The sequence below is a fragment of the Gouania willdenowi genome, chromosome 13 (assembly GCF_900634775.1).
Source record: "Gouania willdenowi chromosome 13, fGouWil2.1, whole genome shotgun sequence".
Lineage (NCBI taxonomy): Eukaryota > Metazoa > Chordata > Actinopteri > Blenniiformes > Gobiesocidae > Gouania > Gouania willdenowi.
In genome coordinates this window covers 6,903,970-6,928,607 of record NC_041056.1, presented here as the reverse complement: position 1 = coordinate 6,928,607, position 24,638 = coordinate 6,903,970, and the positions used below count along the sequence as shown (strand labels likewise).

Sequence of the window (24,638 nt, the reverse complement as noted above, 5' to 3'; positions counted from 1 at the left end):
TCAAAACGCTTCACCACAATGACCACAAGATCGTATAGGGACTGACATTCATTAGAGCACAACAATAACTATATTTTAGGAATTGTCCATCATATTGATTTTTCTACCCTCAGCTATTTTTATTTGCTGCTACTTGTATCACACAGGATGTGATAATGACATCCAAGCAGCACTTTAGGAATCAGGTATAGATATGTTTGTTGAGTCGTAGAAAGTCTCTTAACAGCCCTACATGAGCTGAGCTGACTGGAAGCCATTGATCCTTAATGGACAGTTTCTAATCATTTGAAGTATCTTTATGTCCATGAGTGCATTCATTTAGTTTGAGACTCATTGAGTGCAGGAGGGATGAGCGTTAAAAGAAATGTTTAAAATAACACACCCGGAAGTAGAATACAAGTAGTAAGTACACCCATTGTCTTTATTATGGGCGTTGCTCCCAGAGTAGTTCTGTTTTATATTTTTAGAAATTACTATTTAAACTTTTGCCCTATTTAATTCTTTAATATATATTTCATTTTGAAAAATTTTAATTGAGCGTAGGCGTGATGAGCATTAAAAGCGGAAGGAGAATATATTTAAAATAGAATACAAAGTAAGTACACCCATAGGTTTATGCTGATATGCCACTTGGGGGAAATTTAAAAATATGTCTTGATTATGGGCGTTACTCCTAGTTAAGTCACAGCAGCCCCGCCCCCACTGCACTGCACAGTTCCACATGCAGCTGTCAATCAATGCCCACTGAGGTCTAGTGGAACCCATAGAGGGCAGTCACGCTGACCTTTTACACCTAAAAAGACTAAATTTGAATACGTAGAATAAAATATGAAGAGTGAGACTAAGATCAATCAACGACATTACTTTATACCTAATCATATATATATATATATATAGGATATACTTACATTTTAATCAGGTGGCGAGACCTGATACAGTATCGGAACTCCACTTTTTCTCAAAGGACAATTGATGCTTTGTTCGAGAGTTTCTTTTGATGTTAAAATACTTCAGTCCACAACAAAACTATTTTATTTCCTACCATTGCTTAAAGCAGATATTTTAGTCCATATAAGCTTAAACAATATATTTATTTAATCAAAGGTAAACGTAAAGCTCGAGGGGTTTTGAACTGTGTATTTATTTTATTTTGGAAGTTGGCATTAAGGTGATATGTAAATAAGCAGGTGAAGGACACTAAAAAAGCTTTTTTTTTTTACAAAGCTGAGCCACATTCATTAGACGCACTCACACAACTCACTCAGCTGTTGTTTACTTTAGCCAGGGAGCGATTTACTTTCATAGGACCATAAAGACGCCCCAAATGAAAGGGCGACAAGCGGATGGCGACACTAAGTGGCGACTTGGTGTGCAATTGTGATCATGGCAAGATTGTTTTCAGGTCATCAATAACTCTAATCATCACGCAGAGGACTGCCTCTCCAGCTTTCTGCTCATTGGGCAAAATTGATTGTGTTCTTTAATCTTCCCCCTTATTCACAAAGGCCGTATTGATTACAATAGTTCACAGCTGAACCACAAGCTGTTTTTAGAGCCGCCTGTAGCCACTAACAGAGAGGTAATCGCTCAAAGCTTCAAACTACCAATTTGTGTGGGTTCTCACTTCCTTGCAGAGAAGTTTGCCAAGGACTCCTGAATTGTTGAAACTAAGCCAAAGAGGTTTGCATCAGCGTGCACTGAATCCAGATAGGAGCAGTCAGGACTCTAACACATTCTGTCATATAATAATAAGATAGGTTCAGTTGGCAAACACACAACCCGCACTTTCTAACCAATAAAAAAAGGGTTTCACATACTAAACAACAAAAGAAATAAAAGTTTTTACCCATGGTTTAGAAAAGGACGTAATTAACCTGCTTAATTTTCCACAAAGACACAACATGAAGTTGGTGATTCATAACCAATGGAGCATGTGTTTGCAGAGAAAAACAAGGGCTGTGTTTGAAATGGCACACTGCATACTATGCATTACAAACTCAATAGAGGATTAGGATGATGAGCGTTCCCACTGAAGTACAGTATACTTCCAAGTTTTCCAAGATGCATTTTGGAACCTACAATGACAAAAATCTGAAGCACACTGAGGCTAAATATCTCAGTTGATTCTCCACCTTTGAAAGTTCTGAAAACATTTTAAGCGAGAAAGTAGAATATCAGCATGTGGTCATTTGATTCATAAAACTTGTGGAAACACATTTCATGCCAACATTTTGGAGATTTTCGGAGACCCGTTATTGTGCTACTGACAAAACCTCTGGTTTACTTCCAAACAAGAGCCCTAGTTACAAAAGCGATTTAAAAAAAAAAAAAACTAATGGAAAACAAGAAGAGATGCTTTTGTTTTGAAAAGGGGATGTTTGACTTTTAGCTTGTAGCCGGATCCATGAGTTTTCATTTAGCTCGCAATGCATCATGGGGCAGTTGAGCATGACTATTGTGTCCACCGTGCACACTGCACACTGAAAAGATGTCCCAATAAAGTATACATCAGGTATTTCTTGCACAATCAATCTTTCCATACTATGTGATCGCATACATACTTATGTCAGACATAGTTTGAGTAGTACGCTAGTATGGCATCATCGTTCACAAGTCCACCATCAGTAGGATAAGAACGAGGTTCTGTGACTCAGGGACCACTCATAGCAGACTAAAATCTGGACACGTGTGGCCAGACGTAACCAGGATCACTTGGCCCACCTCCATTCGCACCCACATCCCGATGCCAAACACTGGCCATGGTTACATGATGTTTTTTTAAATTAGAATTAATTATTCAGAAGTAATTATTCAGAATTCATTATTCAGAATTAAATTATTGTGCTTCGTGTTTTCATAGAAATAGTCATTCCGAATCAAGGTTTATATGGAAAACAGGTTTATTGGTCTTTATTCAATTCTGCTTTAGGTCTGTGGGTTGGGAAGGGTTCTGATTGGACAGGGGGCGAAGGTGACGTATCGCGTCTATCGGGAAAAAAACGCAAAACAAACCTTTTCTTTTTGGCTACTACATAGATGACCACATAATAGGAACTGTTTTCACTTTTATTTTGATTGTAGTTTTCACTTTCGTCAGCTGAGGAGGAGAAGGGAGACAGAGTATCAGGGAGGCAGGGATTAGTGCAACGGCTGCTCTCCCTCCATCTACAGCTCGTTGAGTAGAAGGAGAACTTTATGATGACCCAAGATGAATCCCTGTGTACTGGTGTAGGGCTTCATGTCCCTGATGTAGTCTGTTTTGTTTGTCGATGTCCGTGTACTGTGTGTAATACTTACGTGTAAATGTCCGCAGGTTTATGCTTCTATCCATCCACTCTTATCGTTATATCCATGTCTTCTATAGCTCTTTTTAAATAAATACTCTTGGCCCGGGTCTAATGCTTGCTTTGGGCGGCCATCTTGGATTATGTCATCACCAGCGCGTCATTGCGACAAGACGAGCATGCGTGGAATGACCAGAATGAATTTAAAGTGGAATGAATGTTTACAAGATTGAGGAATAATTCTATTCGGAAATAAAATTGGAATAAGCCAGCCAATTACTTCAGATTGAACTTTAGTTCAGAATGGCCATTTTCATTCGGAATTGGGTGTTTACAAGGTGATTTTTCATCTTTTTTTCATCAATTTACCTTTTATTCTGAATTAAAGGGGAATTAAAGCGCTCACATAAACGTAGCCACTGTGGATGCACTCCTTAATGCTTGAATGCGTCATCAGCTGACTCCATCAACAAACCATTGAGGAAGAGCGATGAGTTGAAGAGGAGGGATAAAGCAATGTATAAAGCTCTGCGTCTCTTTAATCATCGCTATCAGAGCAGACGGAATATTCATAGAGAACTTTTCTCCGGCTTTGCAGCAGAGCAGGCCGTCGTTTGACGATCACGCTTTGACTCATGAGTGTCACCTCTATAGATAAGTTGACTGTTCAAGCAGCCAATTATGGGCTCCTTTGCATGTCTGTTGAGGTAAAAACACATATCATGTGCATCAGCACAGCCCCGTCTTCCCTTTTACATCTAGTCGCGCTCGTCAGAAGGAAGCTTTGTGTTGTAAATTCAGCTTTAAAAAGCCTTTTGTACTCATTGTTATGGCACCTAAAGCCCTATAACTCATTTCTGGTACGCGTTATTTTTGTTTCTTGTCATCCTTGACCCTGTGAATACAGTTGAAAGATTTTTTTTTCCGGCTAAATTTCAGATTTCCTTTCCAAATTGTTACTAAATCACAATAAATTCTCATGAAACAGTACCAGTGAAACCATTGCTGGGTTAATTCCCACTGCATGCACATTTAATGAGATCCTTATCAAAGTTATTAAATGACTCTCTGTCACCAAACAGTTTCATATTTATCTAATTATGTCACAATGGAGAGTCAAACAAAAACAAAAGGGGCCTCCGGGGGATTTTTAGTCATTCTCCACATGCAATGCAGAAATATCCACTGATGTATCATCCACATACATTTAAAACAAGTACAAGTTTAAAAAGACAATTAGGAAAGAAAAAAAATAGGAAAACCTTTTCTTTTCTAAATCTTGCTTTTAATAAGTTTAATGACTTATTTTTTATTCAGATTTTACTCTATTTTTATTTGAATTCTTTGTGTATTTATTTTTTTTTACAGATTTTATGATTATGCTACTGAGGTCAATTTTCATTTCTTTTTTATTATTATGAGTTGTCTTTGCAAAAGCAGCTATCAATGAGATATTTAGCAGATCAAAGGCAAAAAGGCTCTGATACTTCTCTGGGAGGTGGTGGTTCAAAGGCAACACCCACATGGTGGCAAAACTTGTTTGGGAATTCAAATGGAGGTGCTTAAAAAGCACAATTTTAACATTTTATTAATTATCTTTAGCTCTTTTTTTGGGGAGGGGGTCTCTGAGGGATTCGATTTTTGACTTTTACGGCTCTCATAGTTTGGGGGGTCCAGCTACAAATTGATCACTTCTGGTAAGATAACAATATTGCAACCTTGCACATTTGCCAAAACCGATACTGATCTCATACGATATAGGTGTCAATCATTTTTATTATGTAGTATGGAATGTTAGAGAAGTCTATTACTCACTTACTTATGAGGAAAAACTGGCCCCTGGAATGGATTGCTTGTATCAGAGTACTCATATTTGATATTATAGCCAATATATTTAGTTTTTTCCTGTTATCGGACCAATATCAATATCTGATCGGGACACTCTTATTAACAGTACTTATTTCCTAACGTCAGAATTTGGTTATCATTTCTAACAGCCGACTTGCACTGGACATTTATAGAGCGTTTGGTATTGTTTTGAAATGTCGTGGCCTACAAATTCCAATCTACCCTTTTTAAATTGTTCTTTTGGATCTAATCAAACATCAACCACTAAAGCAGTTTTGAAAACCTTGCAATTGCATTGCTTTTTTCTTGATTTAGATCCCGGACGAGCCCCCAATAACTATTGGGCAAATTTGTGGGGAACAAAGAAAGATAAGATGCTGGTCAAATGAACACAGAATATTGTCATAATTATAAACAGACGTACTTTGTCAGGACTAGTCTGAGTCCACAATAAATCAAAAGTACTCCTTTGGTCTGTGAATGTTTAAAAAATAGTTTTAGAGATGCAGAAAAGTTGTCAGAACTGATTTCGCCTCAGTTTCATATCTGTTATTGTCATTTTCGACTTGTTTTAGTGAAAGTTGGAGGTTATTTTAAATGTATATGTGAAGGAAAGACCGAAAGAGTTTTGTCTGTATCCTTTATCCCTTATTTGGATCTCTTCTTTATGTAAATTTTCATGAAATTACTTTCCTCATAACGTCGCTACACTCTGTCAGGGTAAAGCGGATGGATGCTGATAGATTTAAGGATTTCAATGAGAATAAACCAGCTGAGCATTGCTTAACCATTTCTGCAATTCTGAAGCACGGGGGGATAAAATAAAAATAAAAAAAACCTGCTTTTGCACTTCTTCCTGGCTGAGTCTCATAAGCTCGCTTTCCGCTGTTGCTGCAGCACCTTAACCTCAATCTCTGTCAGATATAAAATCAGGCTGGATTCAGATGAGGTTGTGTATGGAGGTCACGGACGGCTGGACCACAACACCGACTTCTTCACAGAGAACCACCCCTTCAACGGCCGCTCGAACTCCCTCAAGGTAAATACTTTGAAACAGCTCAGATTTGACTCATCAAAGGTCGTCCTCTGTTGAATGTCACAAAAGTCCTAGTTTGGAAGTATGCTTCACTAGCATGTCCAGGGCTTTTGTAGTTGAGTGCCATTTTCAAACCACTTTTTAATAACCTATGCTGTCACCATCCAATCCTGCATACTAATTTAAACTAGACGGGAAGGTTACTCTACATAAAAAGAAAGATACCAAATCAAACGTACTAACACATTCCAGTGTCTGGGTAAGGGGTTGCTGAGTGTACTGGTGATGGACTCTGTGTTCCAAAAATGCCGTGCACAAGTGTTGCACGATGTAAGAGTTGCTCACAGCACAAAAAACATCTAACGAGCTCGTGGGTGGTTTTTGAAACGCTACCAGAAATAATTTCAGAAAAAGCACTTTTTGTGTTTTTACTTTTGTGTCAAATGTTTACCGGTACTTTCCTGCAGAATTACTAAGTGACTTTCAAGTCGATGTATAAAATATCCTCTACTTTGATTTTGTCAGAGGTGAAAGTAACGGATTACAAGTACTCACATTACTGTAATTGAGTTGCTTTTATGGGCACTTGTCCTTTTTGGAGTAAATTTATAAATCAGTCATTTTAATTGTACTGAAAGAGTAACTAAACCCTAAAATCACTTTTTTCTGCTGAATACAAATGTATTTGGGTATGAAGTAGTGCTGTTGATTGACTAAAATGTTGAAAGTTGGATCAAAGTATTTCAATTTAACATGTTTTGTTGCAAAATGTCAGTGACTGCCCTCTATGGGTTGAAACACGGCTATTACAATACAATCTTTGCTATTGGCTGAGAATAAAATCAGGTGATGTTTTGGGACCATCTTGCATCACAAACATGCACTGTTAGCCCCGCCCCTTTTATAAAAACTAGCACCTGTGGGCTCTACAATCTGTGGTGAGTGGGTTGAATTGAGAGAATAGTGATAATAGAGGTATATTGAGTTATGAGTAGCTATAGTTAACACAGCATAGATTGTTATTTGGAGATTTTATAGAATAGACTGGGCGTGTCTTAACTGCTCCGGGAGCCCCGCCCATAATCGAGGCATTTTTTAAATTTCCCTCCTATTGGCAGGTCAGGAGAAAGCAGCGCTTTAGTTACTCTTTAAGTATGTTTTAAAATAAGTAAAGTCATTCATTACATTTCTACGCCCAACCACTACTGAGTAAATTATACATTTTTGTTTTGAAATGATCAACAGACTTTCTGATCAACAAACAATGAAAAGCATCACATCAAAGCCGACCAACCAGATTAAATGTGATGCACTGTGCCAAAACAGCATTAAATTCTGTTTTTTTTTTTTTTCCTCAAATTTAGAGTTAATAAATGTATCTATACTTAGAGCCTGGGCATGTTTTCATTTTGAATTAAATTCATTGGTGTTATTTTATTTAAAACAAATTGTACGTATTGACAAAGCTTTTATTTCATACAGATGCCTTTTATGCAAAATAAATTAAGATTTAGTTTCTTCCTTTTTAAGTTTATACATGAGATGTTTACTGTATGGAAGGGAACAGTGGCAAGATTTATTACCATAAATAAACATGGGGGAATGAAAGTAACCAGTAACTTTTACTTTTAATACTATTTAATTGAACTACTTTTTACTTGTACTTGAGTATTTTATGTATGACTTACTTGTATTTGAGTACAATTTCAATGAGGTAACAGTACTTCTGCTTGAGTTGAATATATCAGTACTCTTTACACCTCTGGATTTTGTTGACAATACATGACGTAATGAGTACCATTGGGTTAGAAAAGTTTAGGTTATTATTAACTGCTTTAAGCACCGATCTGTTATATTCTAATAACCAAAAATTGAAAAACAACTTTATCTGTTTTTAAAACTTTTTCTCTAGTGTCTTCTATGTTTTCTCTTTCTCAAATTTGATTTGCTCGAGGCTGGGCAAATTTTGCAAAGTGTAAGGTTTTCACAGTTCAACAAAACTGTGTTCTTGTGCTGAGAGTTCAGGCCAAAGTGGTTTAAGAAAATAGAAATAATGCCTCAGCAAGTGTCAAGGCAAGCCAGGCTTTGTTCATGCGATTGTGAAGACTTTGTGAAGAGTTGTCCGATCAAACGCATCATCCGACCTTAGCTTTTCCTAACTTCTACATGATCGCACTGTGTGCGCACAGTATTTTGGAGCATGCAAAGCTGGGAAAAAAAGCCATGACTGAACATTAAATCACCCATGTAGAGGCTTAAACTTCTCCAATTCTGTTTCAAAGTTGACCCTTTTCCATTTTGTTTCCGTGTCATTGGCTTTCCCTAATCAGACGTCGTTACTGGATTTTAAACTTTCAGAAATCATGCCAAGCATGCTTAATATGGTTAATTGAGTTAATATACATTTTATATTTCTCCACTGTATTTGAGCCAAATGCATTGACGTCACGCGAGATTTTTCACAAGATTTGACAACTGTCCTGTTGCTAAAGTTACTACACATTAAGGTCGAAAATTGCGTTAAAATACGTGATATTGTCCCAAAATATGTTGGTCAGGGTTTAGTCTGTCATGCAGCTATTTCTATTTCAGGAGGTGAACTCCGTCACATAGCATCGTATAGCGTAATCTTTTTTGCAAGAATATACATTTCTGTCTCTTTGCCCACCAGTTTAAGGTAAAGAATTGTATGTAAATGTATGACGTTGTCCCAAAACATGCATGTGAGGGTATGCTTTCTGTCATATTGCAATTTCTGCTTGATTTTGTAAAAAAAAATTACCAAATTTAAACATTATTAATATAATCTTGCTATTTCTGTGGCAGGAAATCAATCAGTTTTTCCATCCATCCTCTGTAGTTACGGAAAATTAAAACCCCTACCCACAGATGTAGCCAGTCCCTTATTCCACTATTTAAAGGCCACCAAATTCCAAAAAAAAAAAAAAAAAAAAAACACCTGAAAATATAACTTTTCTCCTGGTTACGTCAAAATGTAATTCCAACTGACTTAAAAGGCCTAATTTGTATTGTTTGTGGCCTGGATCAACAAAAATAAACTCTCCTGTAAACATCTTGTTTCAATAAAGCCCCGCCCAACTTAAGATGTGCTCTTAAGTCTATTCTCATTTAGCCAGAGCATCGTTTTTACTTCAAAAGGACGAAATAGCCTGTATTAAGCAGGTTATTTTAATGCACAATGGCTGATCTATTGGGAATTATTAGTTGCATTTTTTAATAATATGAAGGATTCACATGAGTGGTTCACACCCTGCAGTACCTTTGATTTTGTGTCTTTCTGTTTATGGTAATGCTGCTCTTTATATGTTTTGTGTTTGATTTCAGGAATCTTTGTAATTAAGGACGTTAAGTTCTTTTAATGAGTTCTGCACGTGCTGATATAAAAAAAAAAAAAGGTTCCACTTTTGTTAATCTCAGTGCTGTAATGTAGTTTTGTCAGTATTGTAATAACAATAAAGGTAAAGTCTAGTCAGTTATCATAATATGACTTTATGCATTTAAAAGGGCTTCTAGGTTATCCAGGGTTTGTAGCATCTTGTGCCTCCTCGTGCTGGCAGCTATCCTGGAATAATTGAGCTTTATGGGGAGTCTGATATCTTGGGTTCTCTCAGATTCCCCAGCAAACAATGTGCATTATTCATGGTGTCAGAACTTACCTTTTTATGTGCATGCCTTTTAAGCTTGCACGGCATCATGGAGGGACGAGAAAAGAAATGTGGAAGAATGAAGCAGTGGGCTTCCATCATTGAGACTGCTTAAGGCTAATAGCATGAAATAAGTCTGTCCTTGAAATGAATAAACAAACACTGAGATGCATTTTAAGTAGAGTGCTGTAGGATCTTCTTTATCTTTCTGAAGAGTCTCTTTTTCTCTCAATGCTGGTGGAATGTTTACGAATGAGGCCAGAATAGACACCCAGTCAGACATTTTATATTCATTACATAATGAATCCTATTAACACCAGGGGATTCATCGTCTGTCTTCGTGGTTTTCCAGGTTTTTGTGTAAACTATTGAACATATCGTGTCTGTATTTGAGAAGCTGTACATTAGGGTTGAAATAACTCTTGACGAGGTGTTTGAACTTGACATGAACTCTCAGATCAATGCTGAAAGAGCTCCAGATATTTGGTGCAGGATGTTCCTCTGAATGAAGAAATTGGACAAGAAATCTTAAAAAAAACCATCAAATGTGTTTTTTTTTTTTTTTTTTTTTTGGCAAACCTCGAGCTTACTTTTAAGCATGATGTTTAAGATTCTGCTGCAGCCCGTTTTAAAGCCGCCTCCTCTCTCATGCAGACAGATATCTTCTAACATTAGCTGAGATTTCATCTGTTTCATCAGGGACACGCATTTTACAATCTGTTAAATCTTTTTTTTCAGCTCTTATTCATTCAAACAGCAACGCTCGGCTCGCGTCCCTCTTGGCCAAACTATGAGGTTTAGTTAACAAGTCGTCTGCCCACTTTGGCACCATCTTAGATTATTGAGGGACAAAAAGAAGTCGTAGGAAGAGAGGCTGACAGGGAGGAGGCCCTCCTGTTTTCTTTTATGTCCTCTTTTGTCAGACTGTAGTCCTGTATAATTACGGTTGTTTTCTTCTTCATCCCACTTACCTGATTATGACTGGTTAGGCTTCATTACCAACACCATCCATTCATTTTTTAGCTATTTTTGCTTTCAGTGGTCACAGTTTTTTAAGAGCAGTGGTTCTCAACCTTTTCAGCCCGTGACCCCCAAAAAATAGGTCCCAGAGAGCAGGGACCCCCACTGTAGTTGAAGGTGGTTGAACACAGGCATGAACATTGAAGAACAGTCATGTGGAGACAGGACCATCTATAAGGGGAATAAAGGGGTGAGCTTTTTGTGGTCCATCCATAAAGTCAGCAAAATGATGGTCCATTGTTCTATGAATCTGTGATAACCACATTTATTTATTTATCTGAATAATATCCACTGTTATCCAGGAAGTTTACTATTATTTGCGCCATAGTATATATTCATCTTAAACATGTAAATCCTTGTTTTAATCAGAAAAAATGGGTTAAAAATGACCAAAAATGGTGGAAAAGGTCGTGAAATGTGATTTTTTTTTTACACACATAAGTTACTTACTAGCAGTGTTTGGAATAACAGCGTTTAAAATAATGGCGTTAGGTAATGGCGTTTGTTTTTCAGTAACGGGGTAATCTAACGAATTACTTTTTACGCTGTTACAACTTCATTATCGTTACTGAACGTTAAATGTGGTGCGTTACATGCATTGATTGAATAAACTGTGATCTGAAAGCATCCCCGGCTTTTTACGCAGCTGTCGTGAGGAGGTGGGATAAAAACAAGGTGAGCGATTATGATTGGCTAAGGCGGGGTCATGTTCCATGGTAGCCAATCAGAGCCAGTGTTTTTACTCATGTGCCAGCACACGCACCCCACAGACACACACACACACACACTACAAATTTTTTGACTCAGCAGAGATGGCGATCGTTGAGCAGTCTGATGAAAAGTTGGCATTTTTAAGGAGGCGATACAAACACTACTTTAAAGGGGACATATCATGCTAAATCCACTTTTTAGCCCTTAAATGCATTTTGTTGCATATTTAGAGTGCTTAGAAGTACAGAAAAAATCAAATTAGTCTCTTCAGGTGCTCCGTAGATATCTTTATATTCTGTTTTGCTCATATTTTTCAATCTGTTTCAATTTTTCTTTTCTCTATTACGTTTTTTGAACTACTACATCACAGTATTTGCAGCGGAGCTGCCAAAATAGTACATCGACTCCAGGCCCAACACTTCGAGCAATCCGCCATTTTTATTTCTCGCTTTTATTTTGTAGTCCAAGCTCCAGGATGCAGAAGTTACGAGAGGATAAGTCAAAATGTTGGGTTGTTGGATGTAGTAACCCACACGCTTCATTACACCGTCTCCCAGCATCAGAACCTTTTCCAAGTGCCTGGTTTAGTTTTATTTTTCATGGAAATGTACCCACATCTGTGGGTAAGGTCATTTTTGTGTGTGTGAAGCACTTCAAGGATGACGGCTTCAGCAACCTCCACCAGTATAAAGAAGGATTTGCCGAAAAGACTGATTGAGGGTTCAATTCCTTCTATCTTTGGAGATGACAAACAGAGCACTTTGGTAAGCTGTAAATAACGCTAAAAAGTGTGATGATAAGACGTCCCTGTCATTGTTTTGTTAGCATTAGCAGTTGCACCGTCTTCATATGTTAGCGCTGTGTGCTCGTTTTAGATCCTTGATGATATGGCCTACGTGGTTTAATTTAAGTCTAAAGTTTTCATTAGTCATTTCATTTTGCCGTTTTTGTCTCCGAAAAGACTATTAAAATGCATTTCGTGACGTTAGCTTGGCACTAGCGTTAGCTCGGTGCTTGTGTTAGCTCACTTGTTAGCGTTCTGCAGGTTCATCATCTTCATTTTCATCTCGCTCCGCTGGGTCAGACTCTGACTGGAACATGTAAGGCTGGATGGACAAGTCTTCTGTTGTTGACATTGTGTAAATAACGTGTGAATAAACTTTTTCTGTGCCGCTACATAGCCATATCTCTTCTATCAAACTACAAAAATGGCCAAGCAGGGTGGAGTTGAACCTGGAGAGGGGGCGGGGTATGAAGTGTCTCATTTGCATTTAAAGAGACCTCACCAAAACGAGTTGCTCTCAGAAGCTCATCAGAAAAGGGTAGAAAAGGTGCCTGTGGAGCTATAATAATGAGGAATTCAGACCCAAGCAGTGCAGTTCCGCTTTATATAGACCACAACTGTATGATTTATATGTAAAAAGGAAGGATTTAAAACCATGATATGTCCCCTTTAAATTAATTATGGTCAAAGGCAAGAACGTGCATGTGAAGTGTTTATTATATCCAGGAGTGAAGACTTTGTCGACATCCGTTGTAAGCAACTCATATTTAATGAAGCACTTGACGACACACGCATTTAAAAAATCTGAATTCTTTGACATATAGCAACTGTTTTTTTTAACAGTAACGCAAATAGTTACTTTCCTTGGTATTGAGTTACTTTTATTATAGAGTAATTCAGTTACTAACGCAGTTACTGTTTGGAACAAGTAGTGAGTCACTATAACTAATTACTTTTTTAAAATAACGTTCCCAACACTGGTGACAAGTGGCCAAAAACCAACAGAAAATGTGGTAAAAATGGTTCAAAGGGTCAATATCAGAACAATTAGTTTAAACTGGCAAACAATGGGCATGACAAATTGTGAATGTAGTTAAATTGGCTTAAATAAGAATGAAATATGGTAAAAAGAGGATAAAAGTGGCAATCATGGGTCATCATATGCAACATAGGTGGGAAAAGTGATGGAAGGGGTTTATAAGTGCAGAAAATGTCTTAAGTGGAAAACATTTGCAGAAAAGGCATTCAAATTTTGATGTAGTTACAGAAAAAGTGTAAAAATAAGGAAAAATGGGCTCAAATTGTTGAGAAAATATTCTTAGTTTCTTGAAAGCATCTGGTGACCCCCTCCCAGTGTCTCACGACCCCAAATGGGGTCCTGATCCCAAGGTTGCGAACCCCTGCTTTAGAGAATTGTCAGTTATTTGGCTTTCTTGTTCATGAGCAAGATTTCATTACTCACTTTGTAACATATCTTCAACCCCTTTAATCCAACTCAAGTTAAGGTTAAATACTGAGTCAGCAGATTTTCCATAACCAGTAGATGGTTGCACTGCTGCTTCACAGCAAGGAGATCCAGGGTTTTTCTGGCCTGGGCTCGTCTTTAATCTAGTTCTCTCAGAACAATATTAGCACTGCAGAAATGTACTTTAATGTTTAAGAATATTTCCTAAAGTACATAGAGGTTACCATAACTTGCAATACAACACAAGAAATCACAGTAGAATGAAGTAAAAACACTTCTTAAAGAAGTTTTTCTGCTTTAGCTTCATCTTTTTATTCTTCTACATGGTTCCCAATCCCACAATGCAATGCGTGAAACCGTTCCAAACTACAAGTCACATAAACAAACCAATTGTTTGTGATTGATGTGAGAAGTAACTTTCTAGCTGCAATTTTCACATTTGTTTGTGAGTTTTTATGAGAGCAACTTTTGGATGACATACAGGGAGAGTTTTAAAAATGCTTTAAACTATTTGTACCTAAAATTATATTTTCAAATAAAAAGCTTTCAGGGCCAAATCAACATTAATCTGCAAACAAACCATGACAAACCTTTGTTTAAGACTTCAGGCTAGCCCAATATTACCTTTAGTTTTAGGCTTATGATACTGATAAAAACCCCTTCTGCCTAACATGTTAACAGTAAATAATTTAGTTTAGTTTAACGTGTTTTTGCCCCGGACTTCAATTTACGATTAAATGCACCATTTCTTTATAATGAGATCAAAGGAAAATACAACGTCTAAGCTTCTCGCAAAAATAGAATTTCCTTTTCAAAACGATTTCATAAAATGGAAGCTGTCAAAACAATGAGTTTGTAGATTTAGTGTTTGAGTGGCAGGGAGATGGAAGAGCAAGGCTATGGTGATGCTAGAAATGAAAAGGCTTATTTTCCTTTGGCACATTGATGGCGCTCCACCTGCAGCCCTTGTTATTTCTCCTCCTTTTAGCATCCAAACAAGCTCACACAGAAGAACAGGAAGCACTGCCAGCAACAGTCAAATGTTCCCGGGTCACATCAAAGTCAAGAACTCTTTCATATTTGCCATATGAAGGCAATTATTGAGCGTCACCATCAAAAACGAAGCCAAACTGTCAAAGTCAAACATTGTTTTTAAGTTCTTGAATTTTAATTTAATCGTTTTTGCTCCGACTAGAATATGTTGTCTCATAGAATTGGAAAACAAAGCATCTCATCACTTACTGAGACATAATGCAGATAGATTTGAACAGATACGTGCAGCACATTTCCAGAGAATTCTGGTCAGAAGCAGCAGTGATTTTTGGAAAACTTGCTGCAATGAAAGTCATTCCTCCAATGCAGAAATGAAGCTGAGCTATACGTCACACGGGTAGAGTCAGGTGCAGAACAGTGGTATCAGGTGGTCTGGACTGATGAGTCCAGATTTGAAATATGTGGATGCATCAGTGGGAAGCAGATTGTCTTCCGAAGGGCTTCAAAATGCTGGGAGTCTGAAAGAATCACAGAAAACTGCAGTAGGGAGAGGCTCCTTTTTCAGATGCAGGGGAACAAATATCATTTGGACTTTGACATCTATACAATGCTGATGAATTTACCAGTTTCAATTAATACTAATATAATGTATTTAGTAGGTCAAAGTGACTCTTTAAAGCAGGCATGGGCAACCCAAAAAGAAAATGCAAAAAATACTCAAAAGGACAGAATAATACATAAAATGACTACAGAATAACCAAATATAATAAAAATATATGCAAAATGAAACTAAAAACAATTAACAAAAACACACAAAATGACTCCAATAACACTAAATGAAAAAAATATATACTAAATGACACAAAAAGCACATGTACAACCACAAAAATAGACTAAATGATTCCAAAAACACTGACAATTACACAAGATGAATACAAAAATACACAAAATGACAGAAGAATATACAAAACAACAACAGTAAAACAAACGACTACAAAATACCCAAAATGACTACAAAAATACCCAAATGTAACAAAAAAATATGCAAACTGATACAAAACACAATTAACAAAACCACAAAATGACTCCAATAACATAAAATAAATAAGAAATATACTAAATAAAACAGAAAACACATGCACAACCACAAAAATTAACTCCGAAAACACTTAAAATTACAGAAAACCACAAAATGAGGAATATACAGTATACTAAGTGATTACAAAAACACACAAAATGACAACAGAAACACATGAAATCAGAGGAAAAATAGACAAAATGTCAGTGAACACAAATAAAATGACAACAAAATGATGCTAAAACACCAAAAATGACACATTCTTATGTTTAGATTGGTTAGATTCTAAATGCTGACATAAATCCTCATATTGTAGCTCTCAGATCTGACAATCCTATGTTTGTGGCCCACACTGTGATTAAAGGTGTCCACCTCTGCTCTAAAGCTCGGCTGAGCATAGAATGGAGGTGATGAAGGTGGTTTAAGGGCTGTTGAACGTGGCTCGGTTATTGGTGAGTATTTCAGAAACAACAGATATGGAGGGATTTAGCCGAGGTTCACCTGGTGAAGCTGCTTTGCTGATGCCAAAGGTCAAAGGTCAGAGGAGAGTGGACACAATGTTTGAGGATGAGGGGCCACTTCTGTCCAGAGCAAAAACTTTGTTTCACAGCAAATGTTGATAAAAGTTGAAGCTACAGGAAGTGGACAGGTTCACTTCTTCTTCTTCAAATTCTTCTTTTTCTTCTTCAAATTCTTCTTCAAACTCTTCAAATTCTTTTTCAAATTCTTCTTCAAATTTTTCAAATTCTTCTTCTCAGTATTATTCTTCTTCAAATGCTTCTTCTTCGTCAAATTTTTCTTCAAATTCTTTTTTAACTTCTTACTCAAATTCTTCAACTTCTTCAAATTTTTCAACTTCTTCAAATTCTTCTTATTCTTCTTCAACTTTTTCAAATTCTTACTCAAATTCTTCTTCTTCTTGCTGTTTTTTTATTCTTCAAATTCTTCTTTTCGTCCTCCAAGAAATCCTTGTATCAACGATTCAGACTGATGGAAGTGTTGTTGAAAGTATTATCTTACCATAAATAAGGCATATATATACATTAGTTTAAACAGCAGTGAGTTGTTGGTTTCTAATAGCAGATTAACAGCCTTGTGCTGTCATGTCATAAAGCACTTTTCCTTGTGTTTTAAATGGAATGGCTATGAGTACTAGTTCATATCCTGAAATGTTTGAAATACAACATATCTTGCAATCCATGCATATTTGTTTTCTTTTTTTTTTTATAGCTGAAGATTTAATCTGTTTTTTATCCCCAAGAGTTTAAAGTTTTCTTTTAAAACTACATGCATCTCTTGTCATTTCATTGAACCAACTCAGCAGGGCGTTCCGCATCATATCCCTCAGTAAGAATGAGGTCTATTGAACAACGAGAATCGTTTCTTTTAGAATTACAAAACCTTCAAAAGAGGGGCATCAACATTTCCCCTTTTTTTTCTTTCTCTCTCCTCTGTAACATAACACAGTTTTGTTTGACTTTTATAACGTCAAAAGCCTAACGTTAGAAATCACTGATGAATAATTAGCTGCTTCAGAACCTTTTGATAAACTTTGCCTGCATCAAAGGGTTTGTCTCCTTAGACAGTTTTACAAAGAAGAAATAAAAAACGACATGAGAAAAAAGGAAGGGAAATAGTTGTTGGATGGTGGAAAAAGATCAAAGAGTTAATTCCCATCTATGAGATCTGAGGCTTAGTTTGAGCTAAAAAAGTAACACTGACACGATGCTGAGGGCCAATCAGGGACTTATACTGTTTATGCAGTACCATAATCAATAAACAAACTGTACATTAGTGTTTTTCAGAATCAGATATACTTTATTGATCACTTTTTTACAAATACTCCAGAAATAATTGTGCATGAAAAGAAGAAACACTAAACGAAGAAAAGAACAAGAAAATGTACGCAATTCATTTTGTTTTTTGAACAACAAGAAAGCCTTCAACCACCACCATTTACAGCACATACTGTATAATGGTAATATCATTTATTTTATTTATTTATTCATTTCTAGAGATGTTTGCACCTTTATTTTTATTATTAAGTTGTTGCTCTATATTCTTTAACACTGAGCTGTTTGATCATAAATTTGAAATCTAAATTTTTAATTTTGGTTTTAAAAACATTATAGTATCTATGAAACTGTAACTTGTTTTGTGTGCAGCTGCTGCACACAAAACACAAAAAAAGATTATTGATCGTAATGTGGATCTCCTGGTAAAATAAAGGTTATATTAAGAATAACAAAAACAACGGTGATCATTTGCTGTCTATATATATATATATATATATATATATATATATCACACAAAATCTTAATTTACACATTGTTATTGTTCACTTCAATAGTTTGTTTTTCACAGAAATCCATTCAAAACTAGAATATTTGCATTTCCTGAAAAAAATGCAAGCGAGGATGCAGGTGCTGGGCCGCGTCAAACTGCATTAGCTTAGCATTAGCATTAGCCTAGCATTAGCCTCATATTAGCAATAGCATTAGTCTAGCAGTAGCGTTAGCCTAGCGTTAGCATTAGCCAAATGTTTACATTAGCCTAGCTATAGCATTAGCCTAGCATTAACATTTGCCTAGTATTAGCATTAGCTTAACATTAACATTAATCTAGCATTATCATTAGCCTAATGTTAGCAATACCCAAGCAATAACATTAGCCTAGCAATAGCATTAACTTAGCATTAGCTGAACATTAGAAAAAAGTTGAAATGGGTTGAAAAGTTGAAATCTAAATGATAAATTTTGGTTTTAAAAACGTTATAGAGTCATCTATGAAACTGTAACTTGTTTTGTGTGCTACTCTGCTTATCTAGACCAGGACCAACTTGTTAAATTTTATATATTAATCTCAATGTGGATCTCCTGGTAAAATAAATGTTATATTAAGAATAATAAAAACAATGGTGATCTTTTGCTGTCTAAATACTGTATACCGTAAAAATCTTTGATTACACATTCTGATTGTTCACTTTAATTTATTTTTCACAGTAATCCATTCAAAATAGCTTATTTCATGCTGAGAATCTCTAATCCTGTTCATAGTAAACCAGTAATAAGCCTATATGAAACAAATACACCTGTTAGAGGCAGAAAACAAAGACTTTAGTACATTTACCACCAACACCTGCTGCGACACATGGGTTGGAAAACACTTGGATAAACTAATAAAAGCATGTTTAAAAAGGTATTGTTATACATTCTCTGCATTTCTTTTTATAATCTGTGGTCCAGATTCATTTAATAAAAAAAACAAGTACTCCTCAGTTAACATGCAGGTCAGTTTGGTGCTTTAACCTGATCAGATGATTGGTTTATAGAACAGCCCACATGTGCAGCGATGCTTTCAGGGAGTTGCTGCTTGTTAAGTGAGAAAAGGAGGCTAACAGAGACATCTCGGCTGTGCTAAAGTGCACGGATCGCGCTCTCGCTCGAAGCCGAGGGTCTGAAGAACCGAGAGGATGATGTATTCCAGCGAAGTGACTTATGAATCCTTTATCAGTGCGTTTGAACATTGAGCGGCTGTGTTCTCGTTCTTCAAGGGCAACAAAATCCGAGCACTCACATGTGAGCACCAATTGAGCCGAGGCAAGACAAAAGAGGTCAATAAATATTCAGATAACTTTCTAATAACGTCACTACTTACAAACTACTCGCCTCTCATGCCTTCATGTTGTGCTTCTCTGATTAACACTTCAAACCCCTGCTGAGTTTATAGTTTCTATTTAAGTAAGAGCTGCAATACATGGGTGGTTTTGTGTGTTTGTAAAGAATAGATGTAATTCAAATGACTACGGAAAGCCTGTGCGGACAAATTTAGACCAGGTTACAACAGAAGATAAATTCAGAGCTGCTCTGGATTTTAAAGAGAGAGATATTCAACCAGTTAATGTGGGACACGTCTTTATTAACCACTCATTTATAAAGGCTTTGGATCAACATTTTCTGAAAATATTGCTATATTTATGCTTTTTGCATGGCCCAAATTGGAAATATGATTACATACAAACACCACATTTAGTTGACATTTTGGCAGAACATTTTTTCTTGAAAATAAGTCAACTTATTATAGTGAGTCATTCCAACTAAAGAGTTTGCTGCTTATATTGACAACAAACAAGCAATGTTTCACCTTTACATTATTTTTTTAAATTGCACGTGTATCTAACTTTAAACTGAATTATGAATGTGCTTTCATAATTTTCTGTCTGCGAGGGTGAAGCCAGGGCATCAATAGTTGGGCCCCTCTGTCCCCCAAAGCAGTGTCCTCAAACGCACAAAATGACAACAATAATATAGAAACTATAGAACAAAAATGCATTAAAACAGTGAAGAACACACAGAATTGCAGAAAAGTACACGAATTGATGACAAAAATACAAGAAATGACTTAAAAAAACAGAAAATACACAAAATAAAAGCAACAAAATACACAGAATGACAGAAAAATGTCCAAAATAACAACAGAAATACAGAGAATGATATAGAAATATACAAAACGACAACACAAATGAACACAATAACTTTCAAAACACAAAATGAGGGAAAAATTTACAAAATAACAGGGATACACAAAAACGCAACATAAACCCACAAAATGAAAGAGAAACATACAAATTGACAACAAGAATACACAAAAAGACAACATGGATTGGACACAAAAGGAGAGAACAATGTATTCAATGAGAACAAGAATGCACAAACTGACTCCAAAAACTCACCAAATGAGATTAAAAAAAATATACAAGATGACAACAAGAATAGACAAAGACACAACATGAACACACCAAACAATCAACAAAAACTAAGAAAAATCAGTTATTTCTGCTCGGTCATTATTCTATTACTGGCATGAGTCACTAATAAAAGTTGCCCATCTCTGCTCTAACATTTGCTGAGTGTAACCTTTTGAACCATATTTGTACAGGGTTACAATGAAAAACACATTCTAAATACCGTTGATAGTTTCCTCCTAAGCACACAGGGATGTCATTCACACTTGTATGGTTTATTCAGATGAACCTGCAGTAGTTGGACGTTGGATGCCTTGATACGACTCTTGTCTTAATTAGGGGTTGAACGACTACATACAGTAACTGTAAAGGTCGATACTCCATACATTAACTGCTGGCAGTGTCGCTTCACTATTTACATTATGAAGAAGAATTGCGCAACAGAAGAAGAACCAACCTAAAGCCTCAATAGTTTGGGACCATTTCACTGAAAACTTATACTAGTATTTTTAAAAGAACAACAAATTAATTTTTGTGCAGTCACTGTGTTTTATGTTTCTTATGTAATATTAGTATATCATGATATTATAGTTTAGAAGTTTGTTTTTTTGAATTAATTTGGGAAAACTCTAATGAAAACTTTTGACCACCAGGGGGGGGCAATGATCCCTCTGGCCCACGCAAACTCCGCGTATGGCCTGGGGTTGTTTGCTTTATTATTGATTAGAAGTACGTACAGTAGCTATTATTGTTTGTTTCACAGTGGTTCATGTGTAATAAAGTTGTGTGGCCTTCTCTGCTATTTTTGTGAGCCTGTGTTTACAGTGTGTCAGTAGAGTACAGTACATAGACATGCTAATTAGAAAGTGGTGGGAAGTTGCTCTGTAGTTCACAGATGTGTTAAGGTTCTCTCTGTGTTTGGTAGAAATAAAAGCTGTTGGCGTATTCCAGGTTCCAGAGCTCAGTGGCAGCTTTTGTCTAAACAGATGCAGTGATTCATTCCGGCTCTGCTTCTTTCTGCGTGGAGACGTTCCCACTGTGACTGTTTAATTAGTCACCCCCACTGTCTGTGTCTGTGTCAAGGTTTCAGCGAGTCGCTGACAAACAGTTGCCAACGAAACTCATCCTCTGCGAGCTGCGTTTCAGCGACGACGCTGGGGGGGGCCGTTTGAGGAGTTGGGAGAGAGGGTGATTGAATTGTTTACAGCTCTGCTCGCTATTTCACTTTTCTGTGGGGAAATATAGGATCATTTATGTCGACTTGGCTTTTCTTTTTGGTATTAATCTGGAATGAGTCATGGTATATACTAGTGGCTGCTTGGCTCCCAATGACACAGCACATCTGAAAAGGGATGATCAAAGACTGTAAACACTATTCCTTTGAAGTTGTTTTCTTTGCGCTGTAAACAAAACTATATATATATAAAAAAAAAAAAAAAAAATCAGTTACTGAAGATAAAGATTTTTTTAGGATCAGCTTCTGTTTGGTGAGAAACTGCAACGTCATGTCTCAGATGTTTTTTTGTTTGCAAAGTTTGCTGCAGGTTTAGTCTCGTCCATTCATCAGGTTTCCTCAGATTATCTCTCTAATAATTCTTTTGCCAATAGTAACCTGCTCAATCATTACGGGATATTGTAGAGTTTTTATGATCTCTACTTTAACACTTTCATCAATGTCAGTGAAGAACGATAAATTAATCTCTTTGAAATATTCTAGGACATGTTTCATTGGTATTTCAACACGAGGATGTTGTCTTTGCACTATAATTTTTGCTGTATGAGCACTTTAAAATGCACTGTTTTGGGGAATTTTACCGAGAACACTTTCCTACAGTTGTTCATTTCGCTGCACGTTTGTCAAACTTTCATTATTGCATTTAACCGGGTGTCAGTCACTATATTTAAAATTTAGGACACAACTTCTACGATGTCGCGACTTATCTGCACATTTTTTTCAGCCAATCAGCAGCAACAAAAAAGCAAGTAAAAATGTGACTTATTTAAATTATATTAACTTCGAGCTCAGCTGGTAATCAGGTAAAGCTTGTTACCGTTGGGACGATACAATACAATAGACGATAATAGGCTCACAATACATTTGTAAAAGAAAAAGACCAAAAATATTGCAATTGGAGGAAAAAAAAACATGCTTTGGACATACTTACACATCTTGTGATGTTTCAATTTTGTGATTAATAATCCCACGTTTACTGTTTAATTTGTTAACTAGCTTAATGCATCCAAACCACTATGTTAAGTTTGTCTATCTAGCAGCAGCTTGAGATATTTAACACTATTTCGTTTTTTAGGCTCATCTATTATTTTTATTGATTCAGCCATACACCAAAATTCATTTCAGTTGGAAAAATGTTGCTTTCAAATATCGTGTTGCAATTAATTTAAATTCATCAAGATTAATGAATTACAAAGTTTCTAATTAATTAGATTCTTTTTTTTAATCAAGTTCCACCAGTAGTTTAAACGCATTCAGATGTTCTTTCATCATCTTTTGTTCTTATTCGGCAGTTTCAGCTAAATATTAAAATTCATACCTATAATAATTATTCTCCGCCACAAAGTGTGGAAGGGGGATATCGGTTTGAGCTTCATCCGTCCGTGTTAAAGGGGACAGCTTTTCTCAGAAACTGTTTTAGGTTACCCAAATTTAGTGTGTGGCTTCAGGGTATCAATACCTTGATGGAGTTCGAAAATGAGAAGTGAGCAATTATTTTTTCCGGAGTTATTGCCCTTGTTCCGTTTTTCTTTACTCTGTTTGAAGTATCTTCAAAGGGGGACACCTTTTTTCAGAAACCGTTTAAGATAGAATAACCAAATTCGGTGTGTGGCTTCAGGGTGTCAATACCTTGATTGAGTTTGAAAATGAGAAGCGCGCAGTTATTTTTCTTGGCGTTATTGCCCTTGCTCCGTTTTTTTTTTACTCTGTTCGAGGCATCTTCAAAGGGGACAGTTTTTCTTAGAAACCGTTTAAAATAGGATAATCAAATGTGGTGTGTGGCTTCAGGGTGTCAATACCTTGATGGAGTTCGAAAATGAAAAGTGCATAATTATTTTTTTCCTTGTTCTGTTTTTTGGACTCTGTTCGAGGCATCTTCAAAGGGGAGAGCTTTTCTTAGAAACCGTTTAAGACAGTTAGTAATGTTATAATCTGATGTGATAATATTTTCTTATAAATACAACTAAGTTCTTAGATTTAGGACATTTAGGAAAAGGTTATGAGTTATAACCAATCTGGCGGGGGATGTTGATGACTATGTCTTCTTGTTATATCTCGAAAAGTAAACCATGTCAGTTGATATTTGACTCCATTCAAGCTTTTTCTGCTCCACTTGCTATTTTTTCTGTCCCTTCCATTTGTTATGTTGACCTTGATTGTAAGAAAATTCCGTGGTGTCCGTATCTGATCATCAAGTTCTCTGATTTCTCAGTTCTTGGAGAAAAATACCCTACTTGAAGATTCCGTAATCTCTACAATCAGGGATCTTGTTAACATTATTAATCTTGTCATCTGACGTTTCTCCTCCTCCTTTGTGTCTCCTTCTCTCTCAGGTCTACATCCCCTGCAGGACAGCTATTCTTCTGGCCAACGATGAGATAGATTACAGTTATTAGAGGACGATTGGACAATCGTCTCCACAGACACCAGGATTGAGAATGGATTCCCGACTCAAATAAACAATCACCTTCATCTTTAAAGTGTCAACCTTGCAAAAGTACTTTTTGTATTGGTGTCGTTGTCCTAAACAGGGTGTTGATTGGGCGAGAGTAGGGATTTTAAAATGCAATCTGCAGCCTTAGACACAGAGTGACTCAATTTACTACAGATTGGTCCATTTGGGAAGCATCGGCGCCAACCAGCAGCAAGGCTGACAATCTAAAACCAGTTGATTCCTGCGTTCGCTAACCAGCAGCTAACCATTTACAGGCCCATGCATTCAGCGTGTGATCTGATGATCCCAAACACATCCAGCAATAAATCTTCAAACTTTAAA

The 24,638-nt window shown here is 36.5% G+C and overlaps 1 protein-coding gene across 1 annotated transcript in view; it reads left to right on the top strand.

The window, feature by feature from the left end:
* The window catches only part of gbe1b (glucan (1,4-alpha-), branching enzyme 1b), a 144,262-nt gene extending 119,917 nt beyond the window's left edge, over positions 1-24,345 (top strand). The window contains exons 15-16 of the mRNA XM_028464627.1: positions 6,054-6,171; positions 24,196-24,345. Coding sequence (XP_028320428.1) covers positions 6,054-6,171; positions 24,196-24,258 — 181 coding nt within the window. The 3' untranslated portion in view covers positions 24,259-24,345. The remainder of the gene's footprint in view (positions 1-6,053; positions 6,172-24,195) is intronic.
* The last annotated feature ends 293 nt before the right edge of the window (positions 24,346-24,638 follow it).